Source organism: Gymnogyps californianus, chromosome Z (assembly GCF_018139145.2).
Source record: "Gymnogyps californianus isolate 813 chromosome Z, ASM1813914v2, whole genome shotgun sequence".
NCBI classification, from domain to species: domain Eukaryota; kingdom Metazoa; phylum Chordata; class Aves; order Accipitriformes; family Cathartidae; genus Gymnogyps; species Gymnogyps californianus.
In genome coordinates, this window is record NC_059500.1 from 26,470,876 (window position 1) to 26,483,600 (window position 12,725).

At 36.9% G+C, this 12,725-nt stretch overlaps 1 protein-coding gene across 1 annotated transcript in view; it reads right to left on the reverse strand.

Annotated features, from left to right (window-relative positions):
• Positions 1 to 323: 323 nt before the first annotated feature.
• The window catches only part of PAM (peptidylglycine alpha-amidating monooxygenase), a 150,511-nt gene continuing 138,109 nt past the window's right edge, over positions 324 to 12,725 (reverse strand). Inside the window, 9 exon segments of the mRNA XM_050912673.1 lie at positions 324 to 1,143; positions 1,697 to 1,753; positions 3,335 to 3,538; positions 5,887 to 5,940; positions 7,308 to 7,407; positions 8,410 to 8,528; positions 11,290 to 11,358; positions 11,361 to 11,489; positions 12,169 to 12,376. Of these exon segments, the coding sequence (XP_050768630.1) occupies positions 962 to 1,143; positions 1,697 to 1,753; positions 3,335 to 3,538; positions 5,887 to 5,940; positions 7,308 to 7,407; positions 8,410 to 8,528; positions 11,290 to 11,358; positions 11,361 to 11,489; positions 12,169 to 12,376 (1,122 nt within the window). The 3' untranslated portion in view covers positions 324 to 961.

The window sequence follows — 12,725 nt, forward strand, 5'->3', positions numbered from 1 at the left end:
GCGTATTTAATTGGAGACACAGGTTTCCTCTTAGCTGTGACCATGTTTTATTAAAGTAAATACCCTGCAGTTTTATTATACAAGTAAAAGTCCTCTTTAAATGTTTAAGCTTGACTTTGTACATGTATGTAAATTATTAGTCTTTAAAAAAACCCCTTGTGACATAGCAAAATATTTTTCCAGCTTCCATACAAAATAGCACTTTTTCTCTGCTGGTAGAAGACATTAAAATTTTTACTGTATTAAGTGGTCCGTGTAACTTTTACAAAAGTTGTATACAAAAAACTTGCAAGTATGCAAAAATTCCAAAGTACACTCCGACAGCTAATGCTCTGCGAATACTTTATTACACAAATTACATTCAGCTTCTGAAAATAGTGTTCTAACAGTGATACCATCTAAAAATAAGACATCCCAGAAACACATCAAGTTAGGAAGAAGAAAAAAAATTAGAGACTTTTTTCTTTCCTTCAATGCAATATAATGTTAGTGATTTTAAAAAAATAGAAGAAGATTTAGCAGCTTCATTTTCTTGTGGCACTGTATTTTCTCTGTACTGCAACAAGTTAAGGACATTGAAGAGGAAAGGCACAAAACAGAAACTGGCAATTGATTAGTTATGGGAAAAATATTTTGATGAAGCAGATAGTAAGACTTATTTACAAGATCCCCAAATTGAGATGAGAAAATACTACTGCTTTAAATCAGTGCTGCAATTAGAAGACTGTTTGCTTTACTAAGATGTTCACATAAAAAACAATGGCACTGATATGGAACTTCCATACACTCCTCCACTTAAAAAACAGAACTAAAACCAAACAAAAATTAAAGGAACCAGTGTACAGCCCCACACAGACTAGTACAGTTTACAATTAAATACACAAAATCTTAAACGTGCTTAAGGGAAAAGGAATCTGACATTCTGGGTTGAATTGTATAATGGAGAACTCAAAGGCTGGTTTCAGGATGATGAAGGTGCTGGTTGGGGTGGAGGTGCTGAACACTCTTCATCTGAATCTGTGCTATCATCTTCATCTTTTTCTTGATCACTTCCTTCAGTGCTCAGTCGGTCAAACCCTTTTCGGCTGTAGCCTTTGTGACTTGCAAAGAAGTTCCCAAGGTTAAGGCCACCACCGCCTTTCCCTGTGGAAAGGAAAGGCTTGTCATAAGGTTTGCTTTACTGTATGGGGGGAATAAAAATCCATCTACTCATACTCATTCAACAGGATAGTGGAGGTTATTTTAAGTATCCTTCCAGAAACTGTTTTTAAAGATCAGCACATGAGCCACAAAAGCTAAGTATGAGATTATGAAAGAGGAAGGGAATTCATCTTTGAAGTAGAAGTTTCAAACTATTTTTTTCAGCATCCATTGTTTCATTAAGTCTTTACACAGGCTATTTGTGTTCCCACCAGTTTGCCCTTAGTCTCGAAGTGCTTCATTTCATTCAGCAGATCCACAGATAACACATTATAACAGCTACTGCTCTCCCACTGGTAGTGACACATCCTCTTCAGTGGGCAGATAATGACGGATGAAAGGTGTCGTAAAAGACATTTCCACAAAACACCTGAGGTTTGCCCCCAATCCTTCCTCTGAGGAAGTTCCATCAAATCTGGTATTCAACTAGAAATGAATACAGAAAAAACCCTCCAGTTACTGCATTCTTAAAAGTTCTTCAATGACTTAGACTTACCTCTAAGTCTGCCTAAAATTCTGCCTGAACTTGAATCAAGTTTGTGTTCCCCATCAGCTGAAACATAAGGTAGATTTCAAAAATAAGCTAAAAAAATCATATTCTATGATTAAATAATTATCTGTATTTTCTGATACACAGCACAGACATTCAGCAAATTGATTAGCAGCTCTAAGAAGCAAAACTGATACTTTTCATCTTCTTGATTAAGGTGAAATTATACTTCCTAACAAAATTATCATACCATGGATGTTCAGTTTATGCCAATGCAGCCATTAAGAAGAATTGCATATAAGTTATTTCTGAGAATTTCATTCCCTCAACTGTTCACTTATGTCACTGTGAAGAGTTTACAGGAAGGACAAGAACCTTGTCATTTATAATGTGCCCGACTACATTCCAGCACACTGCAAAATACAGCTTGACATTAGAAATGGTATAGTTTCCCTTCAGCGAAGACTGGCTTTCTTGAAGACAGTGATCTGTGAATTTCTTCAGGAATTTTGGAGGAACTTTCTCTCCCCCCTCACAAACTATATCCTCCTCCCTGGTAACTCTTTCCATCCTTCATCTGAAGAAAAATTACATGCCATGACCAAACTGTCTTTTCCTATATACTACTCAGTTTCCATAAATCTATGCAAGAAGTTTACTTTTACCAATGTAACTGCATCATGCTCTTTGACACAGTAAATTCAAGCACTGCTTGAATCCAAATGGAATGCAAAGATGCTATTATAGATCATATCCATTAACGGCAGTACGGCAGTAGTCTAGAGTGTTAGTACATTTGATGTGCTAAACATGTTTGAACACAGAGTCAGGAAGCTGCACGTTGAAACCTTCAAATAAAATACATCCAATTCAGTTGCACAGCAATATTAGATCGCTAAATTACCTACTCTGTCATAGTATGTCCTAGCCAGGGGTAGAACTGTGTTATTTGTCTATTCCATGTACATTTTCTTCTCTTGAGAGTATCTTGCTAAAACTATTTATGCAATACAAAACAACAAGTGTAATGATCAAACTTCTACTGCAGTCTACCAGTTTCTCAAAAATAATGTTGTTATATAATATGAATTAAGAACAAACTTACATAGCATTGTAAGTACCAATTAAAGCTCTCACAGCAATGGATGCAGGTGCATTATGGAAACATGTCTGACTCACAAAATGCACAAGGTAGTAGTGAACAATAATATATAATCTCTTGTAAATGTTATCTGTTTGCATTTTGCTTATACCTTTATAGCACTCATAGAGTCTTTTGTTCTCAACAATTTAAAGATCCCAAACTGAAAATCAAACTATGCTCAGTGTTAAAATTTATGTATTCTAGACAATAACATGAATATATTCTAGTCATTTCTGAGATACCAATTTTCAGCTTGACACCAATTAAAGTTTAAGATACATGTTCTGAAAAGGTGGTGGCTAGAGATGTAATACTAAAGGCATAGGGGGATGTAGGTGCTGTGTGCATGCTGATTCTTAGTTTGCATGCAGCCTTACAGTAACTGTTCAGAAGGGTGAAGGGACAGTAAGCCTCTCTCTTCATACCCTCATCCCTCAGTGTTCAGCAATGTTTTGAACTGGAACAATAAAAGCCTGTTCTCTAGAGTTACTCATGGTTACCTCCATAGACAGTTGTCTTCCTCCACCGAATAAATACTAAAATTGCCAGCAGGACAACAACAGGGATAATTAGAAGAGTTGTAATAAGAACAAAGGAAACTCCAGTGCTGGCCTGTTGGACCAAATGTTGTTTTTCCTGCTTCTTTAGAGGGTCTGTTGATTGTGGGTTGTTTTTCAATCTGGCTTCTACAATTGTTTCTGATTCTTTAAAAAGAAGACAATTTCAGTATGTAATCCATATGCATCAAGCAACACAGAACAAGGTGTTAAAGAAAAGAACAAGCTAGAATACCTGAAGTGTTGAGTAACAAGGAAACAAAAGACAAACACTTATGGAGACATTTTTAGCTCTTGCTGATGTTATCCCAAACGTAAGGGAGAGACAGTCGGAATGATATCACTCACTAGCAAAGATGCCCTCCCCTTTTCTCAAATGGGGAAAGGAGAGGTGTCAGGGAGAGTTTTGTCTTAAAAAGTATCTATTATTTAAAATATAGGAAAATCCCCAAAAGATCTATTTTTGCAAATAGGCGTGTGATATAATATCAATTAAGTATCTCCTTTTGATAATAACACTTCCAAAAGAAATATAGAAATACAGTATATGCTGTATTATCATAAACCAAAAGGAAAACATTTAAAGTTCTTTTTAATAAACTTGTGACAAAGGGTTAAATTTTCAGAACTGCTAAATCCCGTGAAAGAACTTTGGCTCTGTAAATCTGGAGAGCTTTTGAAAACTGCATCCAATCATTTCCGACTAATTTGTTACCTTTCCACCTACAAGGAGAAAAACCATTTCAATAAAATCCTCTGTGCTGTTTTGTGTGTGTATAAAGGATCACACGCTTTGTGCTAACTTTTAATGAGTAAAACGGTCTAGCTATATATTTTAAAGTCTGAGTTAACTGCATGTCTTAAGAAGTAGCTGCATCAGAAACACACTCTGAAGCAACTGTTTTGATTCTGCATCAAACTTAAAATGATGTTCTATTCTGAAAGGATAGCAAATGCTTCAGTTTACACTTAACACTAATACAATGACAACAATGATATCATTGTTATCACTAATACAATGATAACAATGATACAATGATAACATGCTGTCTTTTCAAGTAGTAGTTATAGCCAGGAGCAATTTTCCTCCACCATCTTGCCCACCTCTGCGCAAAGCTACAGTTCTCCATGTATTTTCCCCCACTTCACAGCAGTGCAAGCAATAGTAACAGCCTGTCACCAGGAGGCTGTGAAAGTGCAGGCCACTCCTGTTCATTTATTAAGCAGAGGATGACACAAAGTCCATTGGCTATCTGTTTTTTTCGAGCGGAGTTGAAAGATGTTAATTTCAGTCTATGTACCCTAAACAGTTTTAGAGATCGTTACTTAAAAACTGTTTCTTACTCTGGTGATACTATTGCATTTTTCTCTGTAACATTCGAAGTGTCAGCTAGCATGCTGTCTTCCTAAAGAAAGCCAAAATGTATTAATATATCCCTAGGTTTGTTGTACTGTGGATGCTGTAATGTCATCACTTCCCTTTTGAGTGCTTCAGGAGGGCTGATGTACCAACAGAGATCAAATAGAAGGATAATGGTTTGGGCAATAAGGATTTAATTGTTTTATAATGTCAGTCTCCTTTATTCTGCTTTATTCTATATGCTTGCAATTGGCACTTGGGATCTTTTGGGTATTTTCCTCTGTCTGCATACGCATGGCTAAAGCAAACCACACAAGCTCTGAATTCAACCAAAGACAAACAGTTAATAACATTTGAACATTTCATAAAGGCCTCTCCATAGCCTGGTACTGTTTTTCTGAAAGGGAAATGAACTTTTCCTTTTCAACATGAAAGACCTACGTAACAGAATACAAATGGTTGAAATTACTTTTCATCTTCCTGAATTGCTATTTTACCCCTTTCAATCTCCTCTACATGTATTTCTTTATCTCCTTATATTAAGTTTCTACATGTTTTTATTTTCTTTTTGTTTTCTTTTTTTCATTTTCATGCAGATAAATTAAAAAAAAAAAGCAAGCAGTAAATGCAGGGAAATAAATATAAATAGAAAAAATAACATTTTTTGCCATATGGTGTGACTGGCAAGGCTGTGTACTGAAAGACTATGCAGAAAGATAACCAATTCCCAGTTCAAATAACCCTTTTTTGGTGGTTGAGGGTTGTGGAGCGGGGGGAAGGGTGCTGGGGAGTAACTATCACAGTTGTATTTCAGACCTATTTCTGCATGTAAGGGAGCTGACACAGATACCAATCTGGACCACACCAGATGGCAATTTTTATCTTAGTGTCTGTGAAGCAGTTGTCATCACTGAAAATGAAATGTTTAGATTGGCTGTAAAATAGCGTCTACTAGGTAACACTGTTACAAGCTGCCTTCTAGTGCTTCCTATGCCAGCTCATTTTATCTATATGAAATGATGGTGAAAAATAAATGTGTCAAACCATTTAGCATTTTTCCCTTCAACTTGGCAGAAGCAGTCCTACCCTATGTGAAAATACTGGTTCCTTCATTTCCATTATGAATCAGACTAACCTTTTATTTCCTGTACCTCAATACCAGCCTTTTTAACTGAACGATGTTCCATTTCTGTAAAACAAAATTATTCTTCAGGACAACTGATATTTCAGAAAGACAGTCAGTGACATTTTCCTGCTAGCTTTCTCAAATGTACAGTACAACCCTAGAGTAAACAATCCCATCAGCATCTCAACTTCACCAAGGAGAGTCAATATAAACTATTCAATAGCTCACAAGGCCATGGAGAAAAGAAAGAGCTTGATTCATGAAAGGTGTTTGCAATAATTAACTCTTATGCCACAGAGAGATTTTATGGGCACGTGTAAAGGTTCAGGGAGTCCCACAAAAATAAAAATGTTCATTATAATAAAAATCACGATGGATTAAAGGCTGGCTGAATCAGGGCTCCTTAGCTACTGCCATTTTATACTGCAGCAAAAGCTAAAAAGAAAATGATATACAAGGACTTTCCTCATCTAACCTGTAAGTGATGAATAATTCCATTATTCTTTTGTTCTCATGTTTCTTTGAATAAAAGCCTAGAAGTGTTCTTGTTCAGGTTTCTATATGCAGAAAAAGCCATATCCAGTCAGAATTACAATTTATCTGGTCCAGTTTCCTGTTATTAAGAGCAGCTGATACCAGATGCCCGAAAGGAAAATCCATGAATTATAAACAGACAAATATGGAATAACTAGCTTAGTCAGAAGTTCATTTATAACAGCAGTCTCTTACTGGTTGACTAACACCCTGAAGCCTGACGCTTTATCTCTCTCATACATTTTTTATCCGATATAATGTAACAGTGGATTATATTTTTATTCCTGTAAAATCTCTCTCTCTCTGAATCCTACTGAATTGATGTCTGACTAATCAGGTCCCTCGCCCTGAAGTCAGGCTGCTTGCCTTGGGCGTTACTAGATTAAAACTGGCAAGTGTTTCCACTTTATGGAAATAGGACTTCAAATTATACTAGATTCATTTTCTAATGATAAATACTCCCAATGAAATGAATATAAATTTTAAGTTGACTTGTGTTTTTACTTCAGCCTCTGGGAGTTTCCTATATGATAAACTCAAAGGCAGCAGTTGACTTCTCAGCAAATGATACATTAAAGTTACTAAAATGCTGAAGAGTCATGCTTTTGTTGAAGCATGACAAGGGATAGATCTACCATGAGGCAAATGCATTTTGATTCCTCCTGCAACAAACTCATGTGCTCAGGACTCTTCTTTGACAGAGCATGTAACAGTGCTGAAGAATGGCCTTTTAATGAAAACTGAGCAGTGGCACACAACTTCTGCAGGCTGAGCTTGTAGTGTACTTAAATCATTGTCATTAAGCCACCAGGTTCTTGGCCAGTGGTACCAGATAGCGGTACTGACCTGAAGAAACAAAATGTGAAGTTGTGACATTAAGAACAAAAAGAACATACTTTCTGTGGATGCAAACTTCCACACTGCTCTGGCATGAACATCTCCAACGAATATTGTTTTATCTTCTGAAGCAACAACATCATGTGGCATCTCAAAGCTCTGTGAAGATAAGCAGTCACAGATTACTCTTAAGTGTCTACACATTCATGAGGCCTCCTTAACCCTGAACTTGAGACTGGTCATATTCAGTCCTTAGACTGGAAAATACAGCAGGTGCTGGTGTGAAGGCTTAACATGAGTGAAGGCAGAGGAATTCCATTTCTATTGTATGTTTGCCTTCTCCAGGGATAACAACATGGAGATTATTTGATGTATTCTCACTAAACAATGTTTATATTTATAATATTTACAATATTTATATTCATATTCTTGCATTAAATTTTATTCTGTGAAATATACATTTCAAAAATCATGAATCTTGGTTTCAAGCCCACATATTTAGTTTTTGCCAGTTTGTATGCAACACAGCTATTTGCTATACTCAGAAAAAAATAACTCTCTCTAATATAATTTAAAACTGGACTGCGAATAACAGAGTATATGTGTTACCCAGAAATGGGAATCTTAACATTCATTCTTTAGTCTAAGACAATCTATGGAAACTTTTTTTAAAAATGAACATAATTTTTATGTACAATACTGTATGAACGACATTTAGCCTTAACTTCCACACTAATCTTCTGTAAAGAAGGGATGTAACCATACAGTTGAATATTATTTCTGCTTAGGAATATACTCTATTTTTTGACAAATTACTAGCATCTAAATATATGAATATTTCAAGTCATCCATTCTTCTCTTAAATTAACTTTTAAGAACTGTCTGACAGCAATAAAGTAGGCTTACCCTGATTGAAGGTATTATCTGTAGGAATCATCCTGAGGGTAGTATCATTTTCCAATGTGTACCACATGTAGAAACTAAGACCTGAAATTCTAGTGTCTTTATTAAGTTAGTATTATACAGAATTCCTTTTGAATACCTTACATTATAAAACATCTTATTTCCTGTAATAGTCTTATGAAAGTTGGAGAAGTAGGGTATTACCAATGTTCTCATACATACAATTATATGAACCAGGCACTCTGTGCAGTACTCTACCTTTCTAAGTGGAATGAAAGTATCAATTATTTCTCCAGTAGAGAAGTTCATCACAAATCCTTGCACTGGTTGTGCCTCTCCAGGATAAGGCATTCCATTAACTGCAAAGAGGAGACCACCTGCAACAACATCAGATTTGCTTTAACAATCCACACATAGCAAATTACAGTGAAGATGAATTGTAATAGTACAGATGAAAAAAGGCTGTCTTGAGAGAAAGAGAGAGACAGACAGAAAGGTAACTCAATAGGAAACTAAATCACAAGAGGAAGGTTAAGTAAGGTATAACAGGTGAAAGTTTGGCATTTAAGAGATGCACCCTATGTCCAAATGAGAAGAACAAGCAAGGCAATATTTTACAGATTGGTTAAATGTAAAAAGAATGTGAAAGCATCAAAAAAAACCCACCCTGAAGCATGCTTTGCTGAGGATGCTTGATCTGATAACGGAAAGTTCTTTAAAAGCATCCAAAGCAGAAAGTCAGCTAGGGAATCAGTGGGACCACAAGAGGAAAAGGTATGAAAGGGGGACTCAGGGATGAGGGGCCTGTGGCAGAGAAGCTCATTTTTTTGTCAGTTTTTTCTGTTTAATATGTTGGGGAGACTCTGACACTCAATTTTTTTCATAGCAAAGAGGTCAGAGGAGCCAGCTCAACTGCAAGGAGATACACAAAAGGTGTTAGACAAGTTGGAGGTTAATAATTCACCAGGTTTGGATGGCACTCAAGTTCAGAACGAAGTCAAATGTGAAATTACAGACCTCAGGCCAAGCTGAATAACCTAGCACTGCAAACAGCCACTCCTCCAGAAGACTAGCAGACTGCCAAAGTAATGCCCATCTACAAGAAGGGCTCAAAAGGGTGCCTGGGAACTACATGTCAACAATTCTGGCTTCCAACATGAGTAAGATGGTAGAGTCCATAATGAAGAATAAGACATGGGTAAGCGTGGCCTGTCGGAAACAAGTTGGTATGGCTTCTCTAAGGGGAAATTGCGCCTCACCTCTGAACGGGGAGAAAAAGCACACAGGTAAAGAAGATTCTGTAGACATACTTGGATTTTCAGAAAACCTTTGACAAGGTTGTGCATCAAAGGTTATTAAAGAATGTGAGTTGTCACAGGGCTGAATGAAAGATCCATTAATGAATGGGAAGCAAAGAGCAGAGCTTAAGGGCAGAGCTTGTAATTTTTCAGGATAGAGAAGTCTGAGTAGTGTGATCCTGCTGGGATCAGAGCCAGAAACAATTTCATTCAACAGTCTTCCTCAGTGACCTGAAAAATGGGGTGAACAGTGACATCTCCCAGTCTGAAGAAGGTACTGAGTTCTGCAGAGTACTGCAGATGATACTGAGAAAGTCCGGAAAGACTTATTATAAGAATAAGCGAGTTGTCAAACAGATGGCAGAAGAGTTTCAGCAAACACAAATGTAGAGTGATGCTTCTGCAAAAAAATAATCTAGATCATGCCTACATGATGTTTAGCTTGGAACTGGCAGCTACAACTCAGGAGAGACATCTCTGAGCCATCACTGAAAGGTCTCTGAAATCTTTGGCTCCATGTACAGTGACAGCCAAAATTTCAACAGAATGCTGGGCATCATCAGGAAGAGAATTAGGAATGGAGGGGACAGTTCTGCTGCTACGCAAAAACTTAGCATGCCCACATCTTGAGTACTGAGTGCTGTTTTACTCTCTGCATCTCAAGAACATCCTAAGGAAGTTAAAGATGCTAGAAGAGAAAGGCAACTACAATAGTCAAGGGGCTGAAGCAATTAAATGGCTTATGGGGAGAGACTAAGGTGGCTGGGGTTCTTTCATTTGGAGAGGAGAAGGCTAAGAGGGAGCAGATATGGGGAGTGTGGAACTGTTATTCACCAACTCCCAAAATACTGGGACTGAGAAACACTCAATGAAACTAGGTCACTTTTTTACATTAAAAAATAAAGTGGGTAGTGAACTTCTGGAGCCTGTAACTGCAGGAGGTCAAGGAGGCAGATAGTACAAGCCAGTTCAAAATGGGATTAGGAAATGTCATGGGCAATAGGTCTATAGAAAGATACTATGAAGGAGAGGTCAGGAGATACCTCCTAACTCCCTTAAATAAAGGGCTTGTGGATGCATGGGGGGTAGGAGAGGAATGGACCACAAAATGCAGCCAGGCTTACACATTCTCCTTAGAATGCCTTTCTTGCTGCCACTGTCAGAGACAGAGCTATAAGTATCAAGTATCTCATCCAGTACAGCTTTCTTATGTTCTTGGCAGATGCAAGAGAGATAACCCTGATACTAAATTTGATATCAACTACAGAGTCAGGAGCCTGACATGCTGCAATTCCTCATCCAGTTCTTGACATTTACATTACCTTCAGTATCGGTATTAAAAATCTAACCCAAAAACTTAATATAGTAATTGTTATATTAAATATAATGTAATTGTGATATTAAAAACCACAACTTTTTCAAACTGTTTGCTTTCAGATTTTTTGTTTTATGAAACCCAAAACTTTTCTTGATAGTTTGGAACCTCTTTGATATCCTGTCTTCAATGGAGCTTGAAATGAACATTTTAAAACATTATTATTAACTGATTGACTGTGCAGTCACTAGGAAGCAAACAAGATCATCTACTTGTTGACATCACATTTAGGGAGTCTAATCAGTCATTTCTCAGAAGCAGAGATTATATGCAAGCTTCCCTCATCCCGGAAGTAGGAAAACAGGATAGTTCTAAAATTTTCCATTGCATCAGCTCTACTTTGAAAAAGAATAAATATCTGGCCTAAGATAACATGATGGCACTCTTCATGAAATAACTCTGTGTACTGTGACATACTGGCATAAAGCAACTACTTGAAATCTGAAGAAGAGGAAAAAAGATTACCTGGAACATATGAAACTGCAAACAACTCTCTTCCAAACGATTTGTGCTTGATCTCTCTTATGAACTCCCAGTCTCCAGCCTGAAGCACTGAATTCGACCATTTTCCCTGTCTGCAACACATAGCTGACTGAAGTCGGGGATCAGGGCTAAGCTGTGAGGGATATGAAACTGTCCAGGTCTGGCTCTGCCTAAAGAAGTCTCTGCAATACAAAATATTCAGGTTTGTGTTAAAGGACACACTGAAACTATCAGTTTTGCTTAGAAACAGCAATATGTCACATAACGCAATATAACATTGGCAGAACAATAAAATCAGGTTGCTTCCTTCTCCTAGCGCTTTTACTCATTTAGGCAGGTAAACTGTGGTAGTCTTTTGCGTTGTCTTTGTAAATCCTGCATTTATGAATTCGCTGTTTCCCTATGATATTTGGCATAGTTTAATGCCCGATACATAAATCTGAGTCAGGCAAAAATGTAATTATTCATAAAACTTAAAATAGATGGGATCATGGCATAAATCTTGCAAAAATGGTAAAGGCTTATACTATTTGATCAAACGTTTAAGAGAAAAATAAGGTTTTTGTGAAAGTCAGAACATTTTCTTGGTAAGATAGGACATGCCAATACTTGTACTGAAAGTATGCTAACAAATTCCCATTTTTTATTTTTAGTGAATATATAACTACTACAAGTAGCTGTATGAATAGAAGAGAGAAAATTGGAATGTAATGATAAGGCTGAAATTCAGCTAGGGCCTGGGAGGTATTTCAGTAATAGAAATTTATTAATAAAAGTGATAGTAACATCAGCATCTCATGGTTTATGATGAGTTCACGATAACAGCAGTATGGGTAAAGTGCCAAGAGCTCTGACCTGTACCTTCTCCCCACTGCATCACGTACAATCCATTTGGAGAGAACTGAATGATTCGACTGTTACAGTAGCCATCAGAGACATAAATACTGCCGGTGATCGGATCCACGGCCACATCAGTTGGTTGACAGAAATGATTTTTGTCGCTGCCTGGTTGCAAAGCCACTCCTAAGATCAGTAACGGTTCTTTGTCATCTGCTCCCAGCTTGAAAACCTTTTTTTTAGTCAATGGGAAAAGAGAAGAGGTTTCAGTTATGGAAGGTGAAATATAAGAGGGATGACTGCCTATGGAAAAAATCTATGACTGTGTATAAAATAAATTTACATACCAAACATAATCTTAATATATTGACTATGACATCTATTACCAGTTTTTCAATAGTGTTGATTCTAGGAAATTTCTGCCTAAAATACAAATGATGTGTAATATATAAATGTGATTACAGCAAACAAATTAGTTTCACATTCTGGATTTAAGTACACGGGAGAATTGATAAGCAAAGATGTAGCAGAAAAATCTGTTCTTTTTCAAAAGAATCATTGTTTTAAAACAGATACTTTTG